Source organism: Diplotaxodon limnothrissa, linkage group LG14, assembly GCF_057381915.1.
Source record: "Diplotaxodon limnothrissa isolate DT_005_m linkage group LG14, D_limnothrissa_male_GT1.1, whole genome shotgun sequence".
Lineage (NCBI taxonomy): Eukaryota > Metazoa > Chordata > Actinopteri > Cichliformes > Cichlidae > Diplotaxodon > Diplotaxodon limnothrissa.
The window spans coordinates 16034055-16061481 of record NC_140609.1 but is presented as its reverse complement, the minus strand read 5'-3'; the positions used below and the strand labels follow the sequence as shown (position 1 = coordinate 16061481).

The 27427-nt window shown below is 41.9% G+C and overlaps 2 protein-coding genes across 3 annotated transcripts in view; one reads left to right on the top strand and one right to left on the bottom strand.

Annotated features, from left to right (window-relative positions):
• The first annotated feature begins 4793 nt into the window (after nt 1–4793).
• Nucleotides 4794–14128, top strand: ccnl1a (cyclin L1a). 2 transcript variants are annotated; one of them, XM_085370703.1, is made up of 10 exons: nt 4794–5098; nt 5332–5406; nt 5832–5941; nt 7836–7956; nt 8139–8203; nt 10443–10542; nt 10661–10765; nt 11918–12168; nt 12280–12378; nt 12508–14128. In XM_085370703.1, the coding sequence occupies exons 1-10, from the start codon at nt 4859–4861 to the stop codon at nt 12980–12982; spliced, it is 1641 nt and encodes a 546-aa protein (XP_085226829.1). In that variant the 5' UTR covers nt 4794–4858; the 3' UTR covers nt 12983–14128. The 2 variants fall into 2 exon arrangements, with proteins under 2 accessions (XP_085226829.1, XP_085226830.1); XM_085370704.1 differs by lacking the exons at nt 4794–5098; nt 5332–5406 and adding an exon at nt 6376–6551 and having other exon boundaries at nt 5875–5941.
• A 6647-nt stretch (nt 14129–20775) lies between these two features.
• veph1 (ventricular zone expressed PH domain-containing 1) overlaps nt 20776–27427 on the bottom strand; it is an 86632-nt gene continuing 79980 nt past the window's right edge. The window contains exons 12-14 of the mRNA XM_085370953.1: nt 23461–23597; nt 21275–21328; nt 20776–20958 (exon numbers count right to left, since the gene is read on the bottom strand). Of these exons, the coding sequence (XP_085227079.1) occupies nt 20776–20958; nt 21275–21328; nt 23461–23597 (374 nt within the window). The remainder of the gene's footprint in view (nt 20959–21274; nt 21329–23460; nt 23598–27427) is intronic.

The window sequence follows — 27427 nt, the reverse complement described above, 5'->3', positions numbered from 1 at the left end:
CACATAAATCTGCCTCCATGTCAATACTCTTAATCGCTTCGGCCTTCTTTTGGTATTCAACCCTTGTGACCCTGATGCTCAAAAGCAATTCTTTCTTCACTTTATTTTTGATCCAGTCAGCTCTCTCTCTTCTAGTCCCCTCTGTTCTCATACTGGGGACTATTTCTTTGCTCTTGCCCTTGCTTTGTAGCCCTTGACCTGGTGTCCTTCCTGGTGTGTGTGTTTGAAAACGACCCACGGGGCATGTGTGTGTGAAAAAAAGATGGTCTGAGTAGATACAACTGAAGTCCTTCTTGTAACATCACTGATATGACTCCTTGAAACTCCTTCTAGATCTCGATGCAGGCCCACAGCATGAAGTTGGCACAAACGACGCTCTTAAACTCTCAGATTTGTCCATACACACAAACATTTGTACATACACTCACTTATGTCACACACACACACACTGGGAGTGTGATCTCCTCAAGGTAATTATCATAGCAGGGCAGGCATGCACACGTGTCTCTGGGGAATCTGTGCAAGTTCCTCGTAAACACACACACGCTCCAGGGAGTGGCGTGTGTGTATAACTAAGCCCTTGTTCGTCACTGGGTGTCCCTGAACGCCTTTGTCCTACGTCGATATGGTCGTTTCGGAATTCGGATGCCCCGTGAGCCCTCCCACACCCCATAATTAGTGTCACCAAGGCAACCAGAGAAAGAATGCTTGTATTCTTGTCGTGGTGGCAACTGCGTAAGCGCTGGGGGCCGGAGGTGCTAGTTGTAGGTGTTGGGAGTGGGAGGGTGGGGGGTGAGAGACCTCAGTCTGTCACTTCATGTGGTGTCCCATGGATGCTTCACAGACCCGCAGACAGGTTGTGATACCGTGGATGGATCAAACTTTAAGCCTGGGTGATAATTTCCTTGTCAGTTCAGCTAACGTTTGCATTTTTTTCCCTCTGAGTTGAACATGTAACCTGTTACCTGGTATAGGTGCCCTGTGTGAAAATGTAATTACTCCCTAAACCTACTGACTGGTTGCGCCACCCTTGGCAGCAAGAACTGCCGTCAAGCGTTTGTGATAATGGACAATGAGTCTTTTATGAGGCTGTGGAGGAATTTTGGCCCACTCTTCTTTGCAGTATCCATGGTTCCAGTAATTATGGCAAGCAACAAAGCAGCCTCAGACATCACACCACCACCACCATGTTTGCCTGTCTGTCATGTATGTCATGAAATGCTGTGTTAGTTCTACGTCAGATGTAACAGGACTCAAACCATCCAAAAACTTTAGCTTTTGTCTCGTCAGTCCACAGAATATTTTCCCAAAAGTCTTGGGGATCATCAAGATGTTTTTTGACAAAGAATTTTTCTATGGGTGTTGTTTTTGCCCAGTGTCTTTCTTATTCTCGTTAGCTGGGTATCGGGATCTCCACCCTTGGTCACCGCCTGGCACACATTGCACCTGACCCCTATGGTGCCCCCTGCAGGTGGTGGGCCTACAGGAATGTGAGTCCATGTCCCTTCTTTGGGCTATAACCAGCACGGCCCCGTGGCCTAAGGCCCAGTCACCAGGCACTTGACCTCAGGCACCCTCTCCAAGCCTGGCTCCTTGTCATTTGTGAGCTGTGGTGAGGCCAGCTGCTGCTGAACTTCATCGGTAACAAGCGGATGAGCAGTCAGGTTGCAGCCTTCATTTCTACCTGGTCGTGTTTCTACAGTAGAATAACTGTTGCCATCACTTTGAAGTGTATTTGTGCTGAATTTCATCTTTGTTTTGTGTTGTTTGTGTTCATACCCAAATGCTAAGAGAAAGATGTGTCCTCATTAGGATAGGGATTTGTGTTGGTGTTTGGGATTGTAGCCTCAGGTGTTCGATTGTTAAGTAATAATTTTGATACAGTGTGTTTCAGGTCATTTTAGAGAGTAAGATGAAAGTAATGTAATGGGTGGTATAATGAATGGTTTTCTCCTTGGAGTAATTAAGTAATGTACTGCATTACTTCTAATAAATGTGTTATGTCTAATGTGTGTAATACATTACCTTTTTGAGTAATGACTCAACACTGATCACAACATTAGACCACACAACATACAATTAATTTGCATAAATGTAATGTGGTGCTTAGTAATGGTGGTAACTCTCAGAGCGGAGCTAGTGAGAACCCAATAAGAATCGCTAAGAGAACTGATAAGGAATTGAATCAATAAGTAAAATGTATCATAGAATCAGAATGGCTAAGTTCTTATCAATTCCCATCCCTAGCCAATATTCCTTAACATCAAAAGGAGCCAGTTCAGGTGGTTCGGGCATCTGACAGGGGTACCTCCTGGGAGCCTTCTGGGTGAGGTGTTCCCAGCATGTCCCATCAGAACAATGCCCCGGAGCAGACCCAGCACAACTGAAGAGATTATATCTCTTGGCTGGCCTGGGGACGCCTTGGTGTTCCCCTGGATAACCCTGAGGTGGGTAGGGAGAGGAAGGTCTGAGCTTCTCTGCTTAGGCTGTTGCTCCCACCACCTGGCCTGAATAAGCAGAAGAAAACTGATGGATGGATCTTTCTTATTGTCATTCATGAACTCTGACTTTAACCAGTGCGCCCCAGGGTGGCTGTGGCTACAATGTAGCTTGCCATCACCAGTGTGTGAATGTGTGCGTGAATGGGTGAATGACTGAATGTAGTGTAAGCACTTTGGGGTCCTTAGGGACTAAGTAAAGCGCTATACAAATGCAGGCCATTTACCATTTAACTGTAACAAGTGAGGCCTACGGGTCTTTAGATATTGCTCTGAGTCCTTTTGTGACCTCCTGGATGAGTTGATGCCCTTTTGGAATAATTTTGGTAGGGTGGCCACTCCTGGGAAGGTCTGCCACTGTTCCAGTCTTTCTCCATTTTTGGATAAGGCTTAGAAATAGCTATGTATCCCTTTTCATACTGATAGATGTCAATGATTTTGTGTTTCAGCTGTTCTTGAACTTGTTTAGATCATGGCACGATGCATTTCTCTTTTAGCCTGCTTCACATTGTCAGACAGGTTAAGTGATTTCTTGATTCAACAGGTCTGGCAGTTATCAGGCCTGGGTGTGGCTCAGGAAATTTAACTCAGTTTTCTAAAAAAAAAAAAAAAAAACTTGTTTAATTACAGTTAATCCATGATTATTTAACAAGAGGGAGCAGGGAGCTTTTCACACAGGGCAAGGTAGGTTTTAATGGCTTTCCCCCCCAGCTTACTAAAACAAATCATTGATTAAGAACTGCACTTTATATTTACTCCGTTTATTGTTGACTAAGTTGACTAACTTTTGGTAGATTAGACAAGTAGTAGTTTTATTTCCATCAAATGCTCACATTAAACAGTCTGACAGCCTGGACAAGACGGCACCACGATGATTACAACCTCAAAAACTAACAGTACAAACTAAAAACAGCTACTACACACTTCAAGCAAGTGAACACAATGTTTTGCTCATTTGGAATGAAAGATCAATAAAACTCCTACAGGAATAAAAAATGTAAAAAAAAAAAAAAAAAAAAGCTACATTGAAAGTCTCTGTGTCATATACTGGCAGAGAACCACAGGTAAACCAGCAAAGACATATTTGTGAGTAAAGATTAAACATTTTATGACATTTACTCTGGTCATCAGTTAACTGTAGTGCCTGTGGGTTTGTTGAAGGAGAAAGGGGAGAAGATGAGCATGATGAGCATGCAAGTCCTCACAGAACAAACTGAATGACCCCAGGAGCCACAGAGCTTCTCTTGTAGCAACTGGTGGGTCTCTACTTTCCTCTGCTGACTGCTTTTGGTAACTACAAGGCTTCAGGCAATAAAATCCTGTGAGCTGAGCTGTCACTGAACAGAGTGTTCCCTGCATTAAATACTGTGTTGTTGCCATCTTTGACATGATCAAAGACATTCTGTAAGTAAGTGCCACTTCACAGCAATCTTGGTAACACTTCTGGTCAATTTTTGAGGATTTATTTTGAAATTGTATCTTACTTTAATGGATATAAAACCTGCAAACAGAATCGCAAAGTCAAAACTGCTCTCCAGGCATGTCTTAAAATTAAGTTTAACAGTTATCACAATTCATTCTACCTAATTTTTTAGTTTTTTGAAGATGAAATATAACAACACCCGTAGTCTGTGACTAGTCCATACAAACAGTTACTTATTTATTAAACGAAATATTTAAACGGGTCTTTTAAAAATACATTTCACTAATATTTTCTTCCTTTATTTTAAATTGGCGGATGGATATGTTCTAGCGGTAATAGTGACAAGTCCGGACTTTCCAGTAAATCACATCACAGAAACCGTTGGTGGCGACCAGTGGCGATGTGTTCTCTTCTGCTGCCTTTGGGTGACGTCGGAAATATAGCAGGCATTACCGGCAGTGACGTTTATTGAGTAATACGTAGAAAACTGTCACTAGTAGTGCTACAGTGAATGTTAATGTAGTGCCAGTAATAAAACTGATTTGATTCATGCGTCAAGTACATTTTGTTTTCGGGATTAAATTGTTTATGGTGTTTATCTGAAGTATTTTGACACAGGATTTTTAAGGTGAAATTGAAGCAAAGAGTTGACTAGTTTAAAACGGAAAGCAATGAAACATTATATACCAGGTGAAATGTTTTGCTTATTATTAAAATATTTGTAACTTATATTTAGAATATTTAAATACATTCAGGTTACGTGCACTTGTAAAATTTAACGAGTCAGCGTTGCGAGACTATTTACCACCGCGGATGTACACAGCGTTTCCATCGAACAGCATGTTGACGTCACGCACTTCGCCAGTCACCCTGCTCCGCTGTTACCGTGTGGAGGCTGTGTTCGCTGTAGCTGCTAAACGTTGTTTTTCAGGTGAAGATGGCAGCAGGTCCTCTCTCTGTATCTTCCAATGCCTCCACTAACAATGATGGGATTCTCATTGGCGACAAATTTTACTCAGAAGTGTACCTTACAATCGACAACTCGCTTGTACCGGAGGAAAGGCTCTCAACGACGCCGTCGATGTTCGACGGCCTCGACCTGAACACAGAGGCCGATCTTCGTATTCTTGGCTGTGAGCTGATTCAGTCAGCGGGTATTCTCCTCCGGTTGCCACAGGTAAGCGCTCTTGACTGCAGTGCATTAGTGTTGGGTGTTTAATAATAATAGGCAAAAGTTGATGTGGCTTGTAGTTTCTGCGGCCTAGTTGTCAGCAGTGTGCTAAATGTTAGCTCTTGACGTTGGCGTGGTGGAATTAAAATGGCGGCGATCCATTGTGCAAGGTTAGGCCAGTTTACACAAGACGATGTACAATTATTATGCTCTTTTTTTTTTTCGCCCCCGTTCGACAGGTCGCAATGGCAACAGCTCAAGTACTTTTCCATCGTTTTTTCTACTCCAAGTCCTTCGTCAAGCACAGTTTCGAGGTAAGTGTGTTAAGAGTTTCCGGAGTGTTGCCGGGCCGCTGTCGGCCGGTATTGTTAGCATAGCATTGCATAACGTTGTATCTACGTTAGTGGCAGCCATATTGTCGAGTCTAACTCCACCAGTTAAAGAACTCAACGATGAAGTGAGATCTCCTATGAGTGTGAAACTGAGCACAGACTCGAAGTACACAATAGCACTGCATTAAAACACTTGCACTATTGTAGTGTCAGCATTGGTTTCAGTACATCATTACGTTTGTAGAGTGGATTGATAGGTATGTAAAGAGTACACATCACCCCCCACAACAAAACAGGATAGGGTTTATATTGTTGCCTCTTTTTTTTGTCTCGTGTTTGTGTTCTGATCACTTGAGCTCAGTTTTCTGTAGTAAACATTCCTGTTTGCTTATCATTTTATTTTCCAGATTGTTGCCATGGCTTGCATCAACTTGGCCTCCAAGATAGAAGAAGCACCACGGCGAATACGAGATGTCATTAATGTTTTCCATCACCTGAAGCAGCTCAGAGGAAAAAAGTAAGCACTCCAAATGAATCCAATGTTCTCCTCTTGAAAATAATTATTTAACATGTAAAAAATGCTGCATTGCAATGTTTTTTTTCCTGTTTTTGTTTTCTTATTTTTGTATTATGTAATGTTTGATGCTGATCTGTGTTTTTGCTGTGAAAGTGCCCTTTTGTTTATCCATGTACTCTAAACCATTTTAAAACTTTTCAGTTTCCGCTTCACTGGTAGTTTTGCAGTGTAATTGTCTACATTTAACATCAGTTTGACATTGCACTGAAATTAATGCCTCAAACAACTGGCTTCAAAAATTCAAGTCTATTATTTGTAAGACACAGTCACAGACAAAGCAGCTGTACCTGTGTCTTCATACAAATCTGTTGATGTCAATATTACAGATTTTGGCATTAACTTGACTTCTTTTTTCCCTTGCAACCAACTAACAGCGACCAGCTACATTTACCAAAGCCTGGGTGATGTGGAATGGTACGTAAGATGAAGCTGTCGGCATGAACCATGATGCGAGGGGGGTCTCCCTCCTCCCCCAGGCCCACCCCACCCCCTCCTGCGGGAGACTCCCGTGGTCTGAGCCACCGCGGGGCACTGGGATCGGGGATGACAGGTTGGCCGAAGGTCCTTGGCCCCCGGGGCGCCTTGAGGACTCCTGTGGTTCAGTCTTAAGCTTTGGGTATCTGTCCGTCATTCTGCGGACCCTTGGGTAATGTAGTTTTCTTCTCTGACTGCTCCTCACCATGCATTTTAATTGTGCTTAAAGAGCAACACCCCATCCACCACCAGCTGCAACCATGGCTTTTAAAGAAGTATCATCTTGTATGTTAGAATTAGAATGATTAGTTGGTTACTGTGAGTCTGTCGGTTTTGTGAGGGTCAGTGCATGTTCTCTAGCTTCAACAGTTTGCCATTATATGCTGTTAATTTGATATTGCATTTCTTAAGTGTAGCTGTGAGGTATATATAAAAGAGGTTTAATGTTAGGTTGGGATTTGTGCTTGTTGTATTGTCTTTAGTCCTCAGAGGTTATTTTTGTTTTCGCTTTTTTTCCATGCATGTGGTTTGTAGTGTAACATTCACATTAGAATATATTTCAGACATTAGAATTGCAGACTCGGAACTTTATATTGAAGTTTACTGGTTTGTCAGGGGTCGTGCTATATAATGAATGACTCTCACAAATCATTGTGGTTTAATTCCATTCCAGATTTTAATTCCATCTTGTGGGCACGATGACAGGCAACTTGAGCAGACGTTGGTGTATCAGCTTTGTTCGTTCGTGTTTTTTTTGTTTGTTTGTTTGTTTTTTGTGGATTTTCTTTCCACGAGTTTGTCTTCATCAGTGGAATGTTTTGGGGGTCAGTGAAGCGTAACTTGACTCAAAAAATCTCTGCTCTGAATGTTTTCCTTCAAAGTCTGGATTGCCTGCATCCAGACAGTGGTTTTGGTCAATTAATTTGCAGTATACTGACATACAGTATAAGAATATAGATGAGAATGAGTTGTGATGGAGTACAGTAATGGCGGCTTTCCATTTTTATTTTAAATTGGCGTTAAGATTGAGGTTCAAAACGTCTGTTGTGAAATCGTAATGTTAGCACCAAGTTGATATTTCTGTTAAGGCTGTGGCACAGGGTGTGTTTTTTGGGTTGAGGGCTGTCTTTGAATCTCACAAGCTTTCACTGGAACCACAGGAGTCCACAAACCCCAGCAAACTGTCAGGCATGCAAACAGTTAACTGTTGCTTTGAGTTGGTTGAAATGGGAAAAACGAAGGGGCGCAGGAATTCAGAAGGGCACTGTCTTTTTTTCTTTTTTAAATTTTGTTTTGTTTTTTTTTTTCTTTTAAATGCAAGAGGGAACCAATATTTTATTTTGATTCCTTTGCAAACTAGGACTCCAAGTCCATTGATACTTGATCAGAACTACATAAATACCAAAAATCAAGTCATCAAAGCGGAAAGGCGGGTCCTGAAGGAGCTTGGATTTTGTGTGCATGTCAAGCACCCTCACAAGGTGAGTTTCTTTTCTTTCTTTTTTTGGGTAATAACATTTTAAATGTAATAAGCAGCTAATGCAGCTGTACAGGAGACAGGGTTAAAATATTATTCTTACTTAACAGAACAGGTTTGATCTTGGAGACGCTCCTGGGGCTATTGAGCAGGGTATTTTTTTTTAACTTCAGTGTATGATTACAGATCGTTGTCCTGTATCTTCAAGTCCTGGAATGCGAGAAGAACCAGACATTGGTGCAGACAGCCTGGTAAGTTAATAGTTTTTCACAGACAACACCCCCCCCCCCCCCCCCCCCCCCCACAGCAGCAACCTGTGTCATGTCTGCAAGAAGTGCTACCAGACCTGGGCTAAAGATGAAGTTGAACGAGTTTCAAATGGTTGAATTTCAGAAGAGCACTTGATTTATCTGCCAGGAACTTGGGACTGACCCATATGTGGACCACCTGTCAGATAAGTAATGTTCAAGTGCCTACCAATTTACAGGCAGGCATTTGAAAAACATTCAACAGCCATTTTGCCCAGGTCTGAGGACGACATTTCCTCACTCCATTTGAACCCTTCCACTTTTTTTTTCTTCTTTTCCCTGATGGAGCAATTTGTGTTATTACAAATTTACTACTTGTCTCACTCTCTTATCAGCCCTTACATGGCTTACTGTAAAGTCTTTTTTTTTTTTTTTTTTTAATTTGCGGTGCCCGGGGGACTTGGTTTAACTTTGTCCTTTCTCTCTACTCTTTGATTAAAGGGTAGTCCATGCTGGTAAGTCACATAAAGAACCTCTGAACTCTGCCTCCTCCAACCACATGACCTCAGGAAGCTCCCCCCATTGGCTGGCTGCCCCTCTCCAGACAGCCAGTCCCAATGCCGAGATTCACTGAAGGGGGCGGGCGGGACTTTACCCAACAGCCAGCATCGTCTTGTTTTCTCTTGGGTGTCCAAAAGGATTTGTATTTTTTGGTCTTGCTATAAAGATTTTCATCTGTAATAACTATTTTTGCCAAGTAGCTACAGATAGATGTATATTCTAACTTTTTTTCGTTTACTTGCATTTATCAGTGAAGTAAACTTAGCCAGAACAGACTTTTTTTAACTAGTTTACCTGCCTTTTTTATTTTTTTTATTTTTTTATTTACAGTAGGTATTGTGTCTTGTCCCCAACTGACGTGGTGTCCAGACATGTCTGTCTTACAGGCTGATCGAGTTCTCAGGTTTTGCCTCCATGGACCTGTCTCACCCACGCAGCACTCAGAATCCAACATCCATGTGTTATCTATAGCAGAGTTGGCATGCTAGTTTTGTTCTAGGCAGTTTGGACTGAAGACACTTTATCTGAATGGCAGGTTTTCAGCATTTGCAGCAAACTTTTAACTGGAGCAGTCCAAAATTTTATGTATGGTTGGAAATTGGTATTGACAAGGTAATCCCAGTGCCACTGCAATGCAGAGGAAGTTTGACTGTGTTAGATGTAGTTTTTTTCTTTCTTTCCCCTAATGGTGAGTTTCTTGTGTGAGCTTTCTGGGATTAGTGTTTGGGTACTTTAAGGAGTCTCACCACCATGTTTCTGTTATCACACTTCTGTTTTTGTCTTTGTGACATCTATTTCTTAAGGACATAGATGTGACACTACCCCGTAACTTGCCTGATTCACAACCTGGCCATCATGCCATTCCTAATACTCTCCCAATGTCTAATCTCATTTATTCATTGTCCTAGACAACCCCCTGACACATAATCTGTTTTTAGCTAATCATCACCTGATGTCTTCTAGAGAAGACCTCTGAGTCTTACTAGAAGGGAGTTTCACTCAAGTGGACTTTGTGGTCATTTCAGTTTGCATTATACAGTTTTTACCTAAAGTGGTAAATGTTCTGTGGCTGAACCTTGAATAAATGTTAAAATCCGTTTTTACTTTGAGCATATCAGCATACCACTGACTTCAAGAACCACCAGTTGCATGCTACATGACATGCTGTGCTACCCAGTTCCCCTCAGATTTGTGGCAGCTGCATCTTAGATAAATATTCTACATCTGCGAGCCTGCATGTTCCCCACCTTGTATGGCATGTGCCCTTGTCTTAATCGTCATTAGAGCGTAACCTTGTTGGCCTCCGGGCACAATTAGATGAGGTGGAGTTGGCAGGTTACCAGTAGATAATTATTTTTTCACCATCCGTGTCTTCATGCTTTATTTGTGATGTGATGCGCTCTCATGGATGCCCCAGAGAGAAATGGACAAAGTTAAACCTGAGTTTATCTCACTTGAGCACTGTGTCAAATCCAACAGTCCAGGGGTCCAGTTAACAGTGCTTGTTCAAAGAAAATTAAAAAAGTTAAATCCCTGGTTAGGAGCTTGTACTGTAGAGAAATGTTACAGATTATTAACCTGCAGTACTGGGTTATAGTCAATGGGTGTAATATTGAAAGATGGATTTAAGGTTTTGTGTGGAGAAGATGCTATGTTTTTGTTCGTTCTTTTGTCTCCATAGGAACTACATGAACGATAGCCTGAGGACAGATGTGTTTGTGAGGTTTCAAGCTGAGACGATTGCCTGCGCTTGCATATACCTTGCTGCCCGAGCACTGCAGGTGAGAGGAAATAGTGAAAATCTGAAACTTTTTCCTGTTGATAGTCCCACATTGGCACATCAAAATGTCTTTGTCTAATAAGAGCAATTTGATAAATAACTCTGCCTTTCTTTTTCAGATACCGCTGCCAACCAGACCCCATTGGTTCCTGCTGTTTGGAGCCACGGAAGAAGAGATCAAAGATATCTGCATCACCACCCTGAAACTTTACACCAGGAAGAAGGTAAATATGAGTGCAGCGCTTTCCTATGCTTTGCATTAACTATAATCCATCCACAATGAGTGTGTTTTGTGACTATTGCTAAATAGATTACGCTCAAGTCCTGAATGATAAAACATGTCTAGAACACACTGAAGCATGGGCCGTCTTTAGTCGATTTTAAAAAGCACTGGGTCAAGTCTTGGTCAGACCCTTTGAACTCACATGTTGGATCAATGGATCAACTACTGTGATTGGCCTGTTCCAATTCCTCAGTGCTTTTTACGGCTACTTCCCCCCAGTTTTTAAATTTATTAGTGAGAGAATAACAATCATGATTCCAGTATAAGGAATAATAATCATCGAGAGCAGGACTCTCAAATGTGAACACGTTTCTGGAGGGAGATTTCTGAAACTATCAGGATTCATGTGAGGGAATGTACAAACAAGTGGGAAAATAGAGAGCTCGACATGCTCCTGATTCTTCATTAAATGCTGGTAGTCCAGAAGCAGGACATCATCAGTTACCTGAATGGCTCACATAGCACTGTAATGTAGTAGCATAATTGTTGATAAACCATCAATTTATCTGCTAACAGTTACATTAGGCTGCGCACATTCCTTCTGGGCATTTAAAATGTGATTATAGCAGAAATCAGCCAAGCATTTTGATGTGACTGGAGACTAAAGCAGACAACTTACCCATTAGACTTGAGCTGGGACATGAAGCAAGCAGAGGCTTCACTGTAACTGAGAGCTTTTCTGTGTTCAGACAGTGTAGAGTCTAAAAATTCAGATGAAATCCCAAATTGTACAGCTCAGCAGGCTGATCCAGCAGCTGTGGAGGCAAAACTTTATTTGTCAGTTTATTTTCCATTTGTTCAAAACTGAGCTTGAGATTCTCAAATAAAATAAAAAATACATGAAGTTAAAAAATGTTTTAAATTTAGGTAGGCCTTAAAAACAATTGAAAAAAAATCACGAGTAGTAGAGTTAGTTCAAAGGCTGATGTCATTTTTCTGCAATCTCGTCAACATATTGTGACAGATTACATCGATCCAGGGTTAAAATAAACTAGCATACACTCCTGCACTGTATGGCTCAGGGGAAGGTGCCTGAATGAAAGTAAGAGCTCTTGGCAGACTTGGTGTAAACTTTTTTTTTTTCTTCCCTTAGCCTAACTATGAGCAGCTGGAGAAGGAGGTGGAGCGAAGGAAAGTGTTCTTGGCAGAGGCTAGGATAAAGGCTAAGGGTCTGAATCCTGATGGTACTCCTGCACTGTCCACGCTGGGTGGCTTCTCACCTGCTTCCAAACCGTCCTCCCCTGTGGTCAAGGTGGAAGAGAAGTCCCCGAACCCCCAGACTGTCAAACCAGTTAAAAAGGAACCAGACAACCGTACCCAGGTCAACAAGAGTCCACATAATGGGTAAGAAACGCATTTTAAGTCAATATTTTGCCGTCATTTGTAACAAGGTAATAGTTGTGATCTCTTACTTGCCTGATAGTCTGTTTTCAAGTTCAAAATGTTTGTCTTCAGGTTAAGGAAGGAGGTAAAGATTGGGAGGAACAGTAGGAGTGGAAGTCGCTCTCGTTCAAGAACGCGTTCGCGGTCAAGATCGCGCTCCTTTCGCAGACAGTAAGCTCTACAGTTTTGTGTTTTAATGTGTGTGAATGTGTAGCTCTATCTTCCTAATGTTTAAAAAGATCTGATTTTCATAGTCTGGTTGTTTCTCATGTCCATTTTTCCCACCTGTTGTTTTCGCAGTTACAACAGCAGACGCAGCCACTCAGGGACCTACAGTTCTCGTTCACATTCTCGCTCTCACAGCCGTAGCCCATCACCACAGCGGCATCCGCCGTCACCACTCCTCCCCCACCTTAAATCCAAGTCCAGTCACCACAGTAATAGCGACTCCAAGCCCAGCGGTCGTCACAGCAACAGCGGAGGTGGAGGCTCCGGTCATAAAAGGAAGCGCTCGCACTCTCGGTCACGGTCCCGCAGTCCAGTCAAAGTAGAAAGGGACCGTGACAGAGAGAGGGAACGCGAGAGAGACAGAGACCGCAGCTCCTTCGATCTGTCGTCAAAGAAACACAAACATGACCGAGGAAGTGGCCATCGAGACCGGAGGGACAGGGAGCGGTCCCGATCCTACGACAGGGACAGAGAGAGGGAGCGTAGCCACAAGAGCAAACACCACAGCAGTAGTGGGCACTCGGGACACAGCCGCCACCGTCGCTGAGACCCAAACCGACCCACTCAGGCTCTGGGGCTGATGGTCACATGAGTACTTTGAGTATATGCAAATCAAATTAGACGCGCCCTCTGAACATTGACTGACAGATTGATGTTTAAATTTAATATTTGTGCAGAAGGTAAAACAGAAGTTAACCAAACATCCATGTAACAGAAAAGATTCTTGTACCTTGCTTTATTGAAGACCAAAAATTTTCAAAAACCTTGTCGAAGCTGCCGTGACTGAAAACACGTTTAATTGGATTTGCCATTTTGTGTACCAGCAGGGGTCCTTCCTCTGAATTTGCTGGGTTTCTCATACACACCTGGCGTCAGACCATCAGCGTATACAAGTTGATTTTAATTTTTCAAATTTTGTTGAAGTCACAAAACATCTGCCCAGCATTATGATTCATCTCAGTGGAAACAGTGGAGCCAGATATGTCACCACGTGTCTCATGTACAAATGTCTTTGATGGAATCGGGTTGCTTTGAGTCTCCTACAGAGCAGCAGATCTGTAGCTGACATTTATCTTGGGTGGTTGATGGTTTTGCGTCTACATGCACACTGCAGCTGTGACCACCACCATGAGGTGCTCTACAATTACCTTTAAACATTTGCCCAGACTGGCAAAGGCAAGGTTGTAGTGTGACATCAGCTCCAGACCCAACCATATATCCTGACAAACCATCTAGCCTACCCAACCCAGCCCCCTCTTGTTGTTGTTCCCCCCCCTTTTTTTTTTTAGTTTTACATATAATGTTATGGACATTTGGGGGGGAAATTATTTACAGTGTAAAGACGGATTGATGACCACTGACAAAATGTGAATGCTTTGATTTATAAAAGCAAATGGCTCAGTGGACGTACTGAAGAATAAATGTAAAATAAACATTCAGGAAAGATCAAAATGTTTGCACAGTCTTTGTTTTCTTTTTTTTTTTATTGAACAGATATGTGGCTGATGCTGTATTTTGTACAGTTTCAAGAGTACTGTCTATTTGACTTTTTATTTTATTTTTTATTTTTTGACCTCCCAGCAGGGAGTGCAGACTTGCTGCAAAAAGATTTTAGGGTTGTCAGTTTTGTTACACTGGTTTTTAGTCTGCACGTGTTCATGTCCAATTTTTATTCAGTAATAAATGAGCTATGCCACTGACCTGTACACTCCTTTATTGAATTTGTGCCTGGTGTAAAAAAAAAAACAAAAACAAAGAAGCATTGGTTCTAGTGGCAGGAGCCGTTGTTTGATTTGTATTGTTGCCTTAAGTGGAGACAGTGAAGTCTCAGCTGATCGGAGGGTAAACTGAAGCTATGATCTGAAATGCATGGACTCAAACAGTTGGGAATACATCTGATGCAAACTGTTTAATCCTGCTAGTTTGAGTTGGAGGCACGGTACACATGAAGGTTAAAAAGAAACTGGGAGGAAAAGTGACATTTATGGCAGCCAGGGGGTGCTGTAGGCCTTAAGTTTCAGTGTTATACAGCTTTCCATGTGTCCTCACTTGAATATCCTAAAACACTGATTAAGAGATTTAATGTAAGAAGGCCAAACAAGTTTAATTGTAGCCACAGCTGATACTTCAAACTCAAAAAGGGATTCCAGAAGGTTTTGCTATGTATGTTTGTCATAGTTGCCATGATTGAGCAAAGTTTAACTATTTAGGGTCTGTTTTTAAGCAGGATTAATGATGAGTCATTGTAGAGAGTCAGCAGGTGGTATTCAGTCACCATTAATGGTTTTAAATACATTTTTTCCTGCTAGGACAGCAGCTCTCTGCATGTGTTATCAGTCACATTATGGTGATTTGTAAAACGTGCAGGTATTCGTTGAAGAGATAGCTGATGGAGACTACCGAGTATGTCAGAATTCCTGATGATGGACGTTAGTGGTGCTCCATGGAGATGGATGGTGAGAAAGGCAGTATTTTTCCACCAGCCCCGCAGAAAAATCGCTATGAAGCGAGATAAGGTGTTGGAGGTCACTTACAGGACTGACATGATATTCTCTGTGATTCACAGATAGTCCTGTAACACGCTGTACTCCAAGCAAAGAGGCTTCAGATCAGTAGTCACTGTGGTTACTTATGTGTTTATAGTACGAATAAACAACTGAAAGAGTGCATCACAAGCTGAGCCTGGCTCACTCAAAACGTCCAGCTGTCAGAAATGATTTGTTGCAGTTTAACTGAGCTTGATCTGAATTTGATTATTATATGTAACTGCTACCAGCTCTGACATGCACTGTGCTGTGTCAGATCCTACAGCCACGCTGCCAAGTGCTCCCTAACGCTTCACACCGAGTCATCTCCAAAGCTCGTGATTGAGGTGGTCCAGTTTCGTTCCTGCATGAGAAATGTGTCTCGAGGAATGAAGATTATGGAATAACTTTGGTAATTATCCTATTTTCTCCCCACGTGTTTCTTTCTGCACGTACTGAGGGTCTTACTAAAGTTACAGCATCTTTAAAGTGAGAGCCCGAGTGTAATTTACACTGATAATGTAATGACATCCAGGAGTTTGGACGGTGTTTCTGTAAAGGAAACCTTTAACTTCTTTCCTGACTGAAGAGCAAAAAAAACCAAACAAACAAAAATTCAGCGACGATCACGGCGTTCAGTTATTGTAAAGATTTATTACAGCGCTCTGTCTGATAGGCAGGCATGCAGAAGGTGCAGCAGGCAAAATATGACAATCACAACAATAACTGTTGAATTTTCAAATAGAATACAGCTTTCATTTGTTTGCAGTGTTAATTCAGAGTAATATAAAACAAGAGAAGAGGAAGACGAGGAGGAGACAAAGTAAAATCTGGCATTTGTAGTTTCAGTCGTCTTTCCAGACACGATAAAAGTGTTAAATGCCTGTAAAAATAAATACTGACATTATATAAAAACAATCAAATGCAATCGAACAACATGCTAAAGGTTAAAAGCAAGAAAAAACAACAGCAAACATCTATGATTCGCCACACGAGGCTGATATTAATGCTAATGTTTTTATACATTCACTGGAATACTTATAATCATCTTCACAGTTTGTGTGATTGTTAAAATCTACAGCAGTTTCCATCCTGCTTCATAGATAGTTAGTAGGGGTGCAACGATACACAAAATTCACGGTTCGGTTCGATACTTTGGTGTCGCGGTTCGATATTTTTTCGATACAAAAAAATGTTCATGCCTTTTTAATTTGTCATTTATTAAAATTATAAATATATATTTCAACTCAAAAGTACAGTTTTTAACTTTAATGTTGCTGAAACAAAATAAAAAAAATAAATCTATCTGATCGAGAAATCGCTCATCTTTGGAAAAGAGAGTTTATTACAGAGAAATGGCTCTTTTCAAAATAAAAGCTATACTATACGCTTCTTCTGGGCTATATTCTCAGCAGCATATTAAACATATCAGGTCCCCATGAGGAGAATCATGTGCTAACGGCTGTCTAAATGACGGGTAAAGTTTGTAGCATGCATGCTTGTTGTTTTTGTCTGCTTCCACTTGTCTTTGCACTAGGATGTCTGTGTAAATGTGCAGTCATATTTGTTGTGTTCACACTAGTGCTGTCAGCGTTAATCTCATTGAAATGACGTTAACGCCACAACACGGCAAATCTCCGTTAACAAGTTACCGCGGATCGCCCCATGAGTGGGGCTGGACGCCCCATTAACGGGCTAATTGCGCTAACGCACTAGTTCCCACAAATTGAGCATTGCGTGGCACATCCGACATACTGTTTTACTTTTGTCCATGACGCGCTTACCTTCAGGGTCATGCTTCACATGAAGACCAAGATGGTTCCAAAGGCCAGATCTGAATGAGGGTGGGGGAGGTTCAATTTGCCATGTTGCAACGAGCTTAGCTTCTGTCTTGCTAGCTTGCGCTGCGCTCAGTGGATCTGCACTCGACAGTGCAGCCTAGGCGGAGTAGTCGAACGCAGATCCACTGAACGCTCAACACAGACAGCATCGTCAGAAGAAAAGTTGATAAAATAACTAAAAAATTTTGTATTGTTCGATACATATGCGTACCAAACCGAAAGCACTGTATCAAACGGTTCAATATCAATACAAGTATCGTTGCACCCCTAATAGATAGATAGATAGATAGAATAGAGATTTGGAAACTAAGCCACCATGGCAGCACTGACAGCTGATATCGCTACTTTAACACAACTCTGGCATTCATGTTATAACACATTCACTTTAAACACAAATCAACACTGTTCAACTAAAAAGAGCAAGAGCTTTATGAAACCTTTACAATACAGCAGGTCAGCAGAGGTGCTGAATATAATAATGATATCGAATAGCATAAAACTTTGTCTCAAATGTAGTCAGGAAAAACTTTTATATAGCACCAAATCACAACAGCCGCCTCAAGACACTTTATACTGTAAAGTATAAAGCAACCCTACAATAATAGAGAGAAAACCCCAACAATCAGACAACCCCCTATTGACCCTGTGCACGAGAAAATGCTAACTTCCTGGTTTGAGACCGGATGTGGGGTTGTACATTTCCGGTAGCTTTACTTTGCGGTCAATCGCTACTGCAAAGATATCCTCCAAAATCATGTCCAAAACTCGAAAACGGAAAGATCGTGTTAAGTTACAAAGAGCAGAAGGTGGGAACACTCACCACTGTTGTGTCACAAAAAATCTAATGATCAATTTTGACGTTTAAAGAGTTTAGATCGATCAGTTGTTTACATCACTCAACACAAGCAGAACTGCATCACTGCAGCAGAAGACACATCGTCCACATTCAGAAGCACATCTCTGTATAGTGACTGGTCTCATGATTTAAACAGGCAAATGTTCAGCATTCAAACTACAGGTGAAGAATAGTCAAACCAGATGTTTCCCCCATTATGTTGATATCAGCTAGTCAAGTACACACCTACACAGCATGTTAACAAACCGTGAAAAAAGCCACACAAAAAATGAATGATTGCTGGTAACGGTTTCTATACATTAGTATGTACGAAGGGTATGTTGTGACTTACCTTCAAAATTACAGCGGTCCCTCGCTAATAACGCGGTTCACCTTTCACCTCGCTGTTTCGCAGATTTTTTAGTGCAAGTTTGCATGCTTATTTTTTTTACGTCACATTGTGTCCTGCGTCCCGATCGCTGCAGACGATCTCCTCCGTGACGTCTCTCCTGTACAGTACAGAATCGCTGCATCGATCGCTAGCAGTGTGACTCTGAAGAGCAGTACTGTATGTCCAGGAAAAGTTTTGCACCGTCAAAAAATAAAATTGGCTTTCTTGATTTCACCTATCGCTGGTTATTTTTAGAACATAACACCCGCGATAAACGAGGGACAGCTGAGAAATATAACATTTGAATCCCTTTTCTCTTTTGCTCTGAGGCCCGGGGAAAAAATATCGACAAGTCAATGAACATCATTTACAGACATATTGGGTAAATGCCCAAGACATCTATAGAAATGTAAATCGCCGCTTGATTCATTCACTTGATTAACGTGTTTTGGATCGTAAACCAGGCGCGAATAGGACACCGGAAACAAAGCTCCCCACAGGAGTTTCCGCACCGGAAGTAGCATATCCTAACGTGCACACAGTCAATTGAGCAAGCTCATGGCAACGATTGGAAGGAAAAACTCCCTTTTAACAGGAAGAACGCCCCAACAGGACCAGGCTCAAAGAAGGCCAGGCATCTGCAGCTACTGGTTGGGGGTGATTGGTGGGAGATGGGACAAAAAGGCAAACTATCGGTGTGAAAGCCAGAGTTTAATAATTATTAGTGATTAAATGTGAAGATAGTGGTCAGAAACAAGATGGTAGGCTGTATCCATCCTGATTGTCAGCAATCGGAATCAGTAGGTTTCATTCATCTAGGACCAAGATTATCCAATTCCTTTCTGTCCACAGTTTCTTGAGATGCTGCCGTACCCCAATGAATGTAAATATTAATTTTTATAAAAACTTAAGTGCAGTCATGGGGGAATACCGCACTGGCTTTAGGGCCCAAAGTCATGTGTGTAAGTAGGTCATAAGGAAGGAAGGAAGGAAGGAAGGAAGGAAGGAAGGAAGGAATAAAAATGTGAGGGAGAGACATGATGTAAATAATATGATTTGTAAGCAGATGCAGGTCAGCTCTGCTGTGTGTGTGGTGGTGGGGGTAACAGGGACAGCTAAAAGTACAAACGGGTAACCTGACCTGGTGGGAAAGGCTGTGTTATGGCTGCATTTACACAGCTGACAGGGGTTTAGCCAAAAGACCGACGAGAGAGAGCTCGTCTGTCAAACGAGTTCAAATTAAGACCACCTTTAGCAGCTTTAATGTTACATATAACTTCAAAAAGTGCTAAGGCAGCATTCACCTGTGGGTAGAGAGAGTGAATACCTGTCTGTCAAAGTTCAACTGGTGCACACTATCAGTTAGAGCCAATTTAAACACACACATCTTCACTCTTTCTTCATCCATCCGTCTCAATTTTCAGGGAGAAAAATAAAAATCTAATGACACATTTCCCCCCAAAATAAAATAATAAAATCACACAAGCTTTTAAACCCAAACCCGAGGAACAGGCCTGTTCTAAAGTAAGCCAGCTCACCTCCACTCTCTCTCTCGCAGAGTCATTGAAAATCAGTGTGACTCAACTGGCAACCTTTCTAAATCCACAAGGAAACCACTCATTTGCTTCAGTGATTTCTTAGAAACCTGTGATCCAAACTCCACTATTAGGCAACAGCTGTGCTGACGCTGCTCCCGACCCGTTTAAGCTAGGAAAAACCCGGTTAGTGATGAAAAAAACAGAATACAGCAGGATACATGACACAAAATGAGTTAAACATATCCTATTATTGGCCCTGTTTGACATTTGAGGAAATATGCTGTCCCCGGCTGCCACCCCCTTACCAGGAGTTAGTCATAGCCAGACTAGTCAAACTCAAATTCCAGTCTTTACACTAAGCTTTAGCTTCATTTCACTTGACCCACACAGCTACATGAAAGCAGCCTGAATCATCTCTTCCAGTTCTTGGCAGGAAGGTGACTGCATATATCGCAAAGTGCTGAACTATTCCTTTAAGATCACTCACTCTCTCTTTCACACACACACACACACACACACACACACACACACACACACACACACACACACACACACACACACACACAATTCCAGTATCCAATGTGCTCCCCATCTGCTGTCCATTAGGCTCGTTTTTCATCCTTCCTGCTTTCCAGAGGAACTGTTCAGTCTCATTATTGCTACAACTCCTTATGAGGTCTTTGCTTTGATGAAGTCTTTATTGTTGAATACTACTCTGGACTCTAAATGTGTCATTAAACGGAGAAATCCCAACTTCCCACTGATGCCTGCTTCGTTTGCTTGTAGGAGCAAAGCGGAAAAGTCAGGTGACATCTGAACACGTAAAGCAAACATTTGCTATCGCTGATGGCGGCCTACGTGCCGAGAAGCATGGCACACGGGCAGGTTGGTTAAACGTAATGGTAAATACAGGGAGTCGTGTTTTTGATACGTAACCATCCTTCATTAGTCTTTTATTGCTGGTTTAATGTCTAAAAATCCTTTTTCTTATTTGCGCTCCATCATTACTACGACTGAAGACAGAGCTGGTGGTGCTATTGACAAGTTACTAGCAGTGCGCTTAGTTTTTCTTCTCAGAGTCACCTGCTGGGGTTTTTTTTATCCCCCCGTCTTGTAAATGCTTACAAGAAACAAATATCCTACATGTGGAAGTCAGCGTATGTTTGGCTGCGCGTTCGCGTCCCCGCCGCCGTCTCGGTCGGTGCCGCTCTCACAGGTAGGTGGTGGTCTCTCTGTTCTCCCTCTCTTTGGCCTGAGCCACAGCCACGTTGATGCACTGCAGCCACTCTTCAGCGTGTTTCTCATCCTGAGCCTTCAGCACGTACGTTTTACTGTCGGTGAAGATCTCGAAGGCGCGCGGCAGACCCCGGTCCCGACGCTTCTTGGCTACCACCTGCAAACAGAACAAGTGGGTGGGGAAGATTAATAGACAAGACGACTTCATCATCTAGCTCGTTTGGAGGAGAGCTGCTGTCTTTTTAAAAAAAATGTGTTTTGGCTTCATGTTGGTTTCTTCTATCATATTTATAGTAGCTTATTTATCCTTGTCAAGCTGATCTGCTTAGCTCTGAATCCTGGGAAGAGTTTAGACCTTTAGGTCAGATGATATATTAGCTTCAAACTGACAGAGGTGTAAGTAGCGCTGATGGTGATCAGTGGTGAGGATATGGGTAAGTGATGGAAGCGTTCTGAGGGATGATGGCAGTCACCTTGACGCTTTGCACCTTGCTCAGCTCAATCGGGATGTCATCCAGCTCATCCTTCTGTGGGGAGGACACACAGTGACTTTAAATACTTTACTAGGAGATAAAAGAATCACAAAGAATCAGAAACTGATTTCAAAGTGCTTTAATTCATCTGTAACGATCAAACACATCCTGCTAGTAAGAGGTGATTCGCGAGGTTGCCGGTAGGTAGAAGTGGCCAGCTCTCCTCCTGCAACAGAAAGCACTGGAATTTCTACAGTCCTCCCACTCCTCAGTCCCCTCCTTTCTGTATTTTACCCACCTACCGTAAGGGCCATTTGAATTGTATGAGCTGGTAAGTTTGTGTGCATATTGCAACACAGCCATGTCTTCTTACCCCCATATTTGGTTAAGCGGTTACAACCACTTAACCAAATATGGGTGCAGACTCATGGCAAGTTACCACATCCTTTCTTTAGTGTGTGTGTGTGTGTGTGAGAGAGAGCTGAAAAGCTATTGGGGTCGACATGTTCACAGGCTGTGTTTTCTGCTGGGGATTCAAACAGACATTTGATTGATCTGAGCCATACGGAGGAATTTAAAATCAACTAAATCTGGAAAAAAGTTCACATCTGACCTCAGAATCAGCAGATTTTAAACATTGCATTAGGTTTACTCTATTTCAAGAAGCCATGTATCTTCATGCTATAAATATCTAGTACATAGGTGTAGTGTTAAGTTAAGAAGGCAGCCACGTGACATGTTTTTCCAGATTAGGAAATACTGCTGCCTGTGAGCTGTAAGCATGAATGAAACTTACTTCACAATTTTTTTCTCTGTATCAGCAGAAATGTCGTTGTTGCAAAATTGAGGCTGTACCTAATTTTTACCTACATTTTCATCTCGCAGCTGTTTTTGGAGGTATATAGACATGTTAATTTGTGCAACAACGTCAGCTTTCACATGATCAGTCTGGCTTACAGAGAGACTCGGGATCAGTGGATGATCAGAGTACCAGGTGACACATGAGGAACTGGAGGTTCTGTTCTAAAAGGTTGATGTGGACTTCATATAAAACACGACTGATGAATTTTGGCTGCAGAAAAGACGGCAAAAGGTAAACTGGATGAGGTGTGAGATACACGAACCTATGTGCTTAACCTCCACACATCCCAGCTGTTGGGCCATGAATGCATTTTAGGATGTGACAGAGTATGCACACTTCAAATCCACTATAACCAGTTTCTTCCTTCCGGCTGCTTCCTTTTCGTTGCCACAGATTTCCTGATGCAATTTATGCCTTCACCCCAGTTTCAAAATAGGGGTTTTTCACGTGTCAACCACTACACTGTGGAGCCACAGACTCACACATAACCTACATGTAAAAATGTTGGGGGGGTTTCTTGTTCCTTTTACTTGTGCACCAGAGTACGATGCATGTCTGACAGTCAAAGCTGCCTGATCGTTCAGTACGAAGGAAATATTTTTTGGTTCTCGTCAGGAAAAAACGTCTTTCACAACATGCCAACCACCTCCAGAACCTGCTGGCAGAGACAGACAGGGCTCTGAGAACAAAGACACAAAACCTTCCCAATCTGCGGTGGCTGCAAAACAGCAGACTCCATTACCATCTGGATCCGAGCACAAAGACTTTTGTTTAAAGTTAGGGAAAAAACAAAAAGAAGCAGGAGAGAGATGAATATTCCCCTGTTTCCATAAACTCCTCTATGCTGTCCTCTAATTTGGAGAGCTGCTATTTTAGACACAACACTGACTAAAGTCCAGATGACACTCGATCCCTATAACAGTTTCTCCTGTGCAGATGACTGCCATAAACTGTGTTTGATAAAGCAAGGAGGGAGAGATCACGTTTACTCAGATGAGAGTCAGTATTTCACGTTCAAGGCTCTTTCTCCTTGAGCTACTTGTGCATAACCATTTCTGCAAGTAAGTCATGTTTTTGTAGCATCACACTTTGTCTTTGCGAGTCCCGCCCCTCCCCCAAGAGTCCTTAGCAGGGCCAAGATTTGTTATAGCTGGATTCATCAGATGCTCCTGCTGAGGTGCCATTTCCACTGTTTCATACAGTTTCATCATGATTTAAATCACACGAGACATAGTAAGATTACTGACAGCTTTATAAGCGAGAGGACGGGACCATGCGTAGGTGTATGTTTATGTGTTAGGGTTCATTTTCAGTGTCTACCTACCGATTTGCCTCTCCGGAAAAGGAGCTGATTTCCCGCCAAGGTGAAGTAGCGGGTTTTCCAGCGCTTAATGAACTTCCAGCGAACCTGTTTCTCTTTCAGCTTCCCCTCGATCAAAGGCTGTCCCTCCTGGTTTACGACTATAGATAGCACACAAACACATGACAAACGTAAAGGAAAGAATGAAAAAAATTAATTAATTAATTAACAAGATATTATACTTATTATACTTTGCAATTAACCTAACATGTCGGTCACTCTGATGTCCTCACAAGCTGGTAAAGCAGAATCAATGCTTCAATCAGGTAAAAAAAAAAAGCACCAAGTTCGTGACCTATGCTGTCAGCAGGTAAGAGATGTTAGAGAAAGCTTGTCCGTCTAATAAGTCATGCAGAGGTCGGTATGGGTTACCAGCCAGCTGCTACAGCTGATGGAGTCCACACATTCAAGCTAAAATCCAACTGATTTCTTTCTTTCTGTTTCTGTCTCCATCTTCTATGACTCTCAAGTACTGTGCAAAAGGATTTGGGTGTGCAAACATACATGGAATTGCATTATATAAGGCATAAACACAGTGTACAATTCTAACAAGCTTAAAAGTCAATATTTGATGTGACTTCAGCAAAGTCTGAACTCTCTTAGGTGTGGTTTCTTGTAAGCAGTCTTCACGAATAGTTCTTTAGACTTCTTGAAGGACATTCAAAGCTTTTCTTTAGACGCTGGCTGCTTTTTGTTCTGTTAAGATGGTCCCACACTGCTTCAACAATGTTGAGGTCCGGGCTCTGGGGAGGCCTGTTTATGACTGATCGTGTTTTTCTATTAAGGTATGTTTTTATCACATTGTCAGTACGTTTGGGATCATTATCATGCTGAAAAATGAAGCTGTTACCAATCAAACATTTTCTAGATGGTATTAGACAGTGGATCAGAATCTGATGGTGCTTTTCAGCATTCTTAATTTCAAGAGTTTTGACACGATCCCAAACACCACTGGCTGAAATGCAGCCGCAAACCATGATAGAGCCTCCACCATGCATTTTAATCACGAGTTCAGCTTCCCACTATTAAATGAGCATTATAATAGTGCAACAGGAAGTGCTCCCGAATCAAGTGCCTTCAAATACCAATCACAACCGTTCCCTGCATCGTGCAGCTTTCCTGCAGGTTTCCAGGAAGTTAAATTGGAACTGACACATAACGGATATTGTGTTGCTGTGAGAAAATGACCTGGCAGGTTAAAGACCGTTTCAATCCCAACCTGACTAAATCAGACATCAGTGTCATAATGCACTGCATAATGTCTCGAAGTGTTCGCGCCTGCAGCGCATGTGTGCAAACAGTTCCTGTGTACTCTAAGCGCTCCGTGGGCATGTTTTGGCATGTTCAGGTTTGACGCCAGTTTAGAGAGAAAGAGGAGCGAACAGAGCAGCCCTTTGTATCCGCCATATCGTGGTTAAAAACAGATTAGGCAATCTGATCAGTGTTTGGAGTGTGGCCTCCATGCTGAGCAGATGACTCCCAAAGGGGTTTGAAACCAAACCAAACACACCACGAAAGGTCATGGCAACCCCAAATCAGAAGAGAGGAGAGCAGAAAGAGGGGCTTCTTTGCTGCTTTTCTGTTTCCACATTATTTCCTTTCCTTTTATGGACAACAGAGAAACCAAAGACAGCATTTTAAACACATTATTTCAGGCGTGATAACTTTTTACTGGTATTTAATAGTATGTTTTGACAATTTATAAACAAAATAATGAAAATGATTTATGACAGCACAACAATATAGAAACACATTGTTACGCAGGGCTGTGGAACACCGATTACTGCAGTCCTGCCACTGTGGGCAACTAGGCTGAGTGCTTCATCTAACAAACATTTTGATTTTTAAAAAGTCCTTTGATGCATAAATCCTCGTGTCTCATCACTTCGCTTTGATGTAGACACCTGGAATGGTAACCTTTGTTGTCCGCCCCAGGCGTGCGCAGTGGCTTTCAGTCTTTCATCGGAGACACGCTGATGTCAAACGAGCAAAGACACAGCTAATAAAACACACACACACACATACACTAAATCATAAGCAAATACAAAAGGTCCACAGTAATGTGCAGAAACAGGAAGGTTTTGCATGGAGCTGTTGTTTAGTTTGCTTTCCATGTGTGGTCAGATCACCCATTTTAGTGCCAAACCTGACAAGACCCCCTCTGCATATGGCTCTTGATCAATGACTGCAATGTTATGGGAGTGACAGGATTTCAAAAATGGGAAATGAGTCATGTCTCCAACCCAAATGATTTCCAGAAACATCTCCTACAAACAACCCTAATTTCTCCCTCAGGCCTAGACATATATATTAAAAGAAACCCTCTACAAGCTCTGGAGTTAGCTTTTATAACGTGTAACTGCTTGATACTTTGATGGTTTGCTGTTCTTGGCTTCACGACCACACGATCAACTCAATATTAGGTGTGAGTAGAACAGGGACACGTATCCTGAACACAAACGCAAAATCTCAAATTACTCACTGTGATGTTAGCAATTCAGTCTCCATGTAAGTGACCCTATTAGAAGGCTTTAAATTATTATATATTATTACTAACTTATTGTATAATAATTTAAAGCTGTATCACCAACCACAAATGTCTTCTTATGGTTTAAATATAATTTCCATGGAAAATGATATCACTAGTGGTTCCTGGAAATTCGAGCAAGGGTGAGTTAAAAAAAAAAAGAGAGAAAAGAAAACAACAACAATGGTGCAAGTAGAGACAAAACTTTCAGCACGTTCTATTCTCGTGAAGCAACCAGGCATTACACAAACTGTAAACACAGAGGTGGTTACAGAGTCCAGAGACAAACGCTACGTGGCACACAGAGAAAAATAAAGATTTCACAGGACTCAGTGCGGTCAAGTGAAAAATGTCCTGTGATTCGGTAGCTTGTAGAACCACTTTTAGCAACGATGACTTGAGTAATCGTTTTCTGTAAGAGTTTATCGGTCTCTTGCATTGTTGTGGAGCAATTTTGTCCAGCTTCTCTTTACAGCGTCGCTTCAGTTTATTGAAGTCTGGGTGCATTGGTTTATGCGCAGCTCTCTTACTGGAGCTTTATATTTTGGTGTTAAATCTAGATTATACCCCAAATCCCCCTACAATGTGACCTGCACCATAATCTGACGTGCACCTGCCTACAGATGTATCTACATGTCATGTGGACATTGCAATTCCTCTTTTCAGTACCATCGATTCCTCCCTTGCATTTCCAGCTACATTTTCGCCACAGTTTTTGAATGGATCGGTAGAAGAAGAAGAATCATTTAGTCAAAATGAGGACTATTCCTAAGGTCATGTCTCCAGGCCATGTCCCATGATTTTCTTACATCTCAGGGATGTAAGAAAATCCCTGGAAAAGATGCACAAAGAAGTGGATTTTTTATTTATTTATTTTTTAAAAGTCAACAACAAAGCTGAGCCCAGCATTTGTATTTGTTTCTATCGGTCATGGTCATGTCAGTCGTGATCATTAACATGTAAAATGCAAGCATGAATGCTAGCAGTGATGGCACCTTGGTGGCAGTTATGAATAGGTTAATGCACAGACTCACTGCAGAAGTTCGATTCAGCTATTATCCGGTTGTTCAGTCTGACGTCACTAGCCATGTCTGGGCCTAAACTCCGCTGCAGGTCCATATATCAAGCGATCACTGTGGCATTACTGAGAGTTGAAAAACTGTCTAAAGTCTTTCATCTTTAATAAAATGATCAGCGTTCTGCTCTACCAGGTGTAACAATTGAGTTTAACATCCAGGCATCCATGAAAACGGAATTTATGACATTTAACGGAGTTAGAAGTTAGCAGGGAGTTAGCTCGCTAGCTTCTATCTAAATACAATATAGCATGTCCTGACTGCGGGGTTTTGGAAACAAATTAAAACGTACAGCTCTGTTATCACTTCCAGCATAAATGAAGACAGA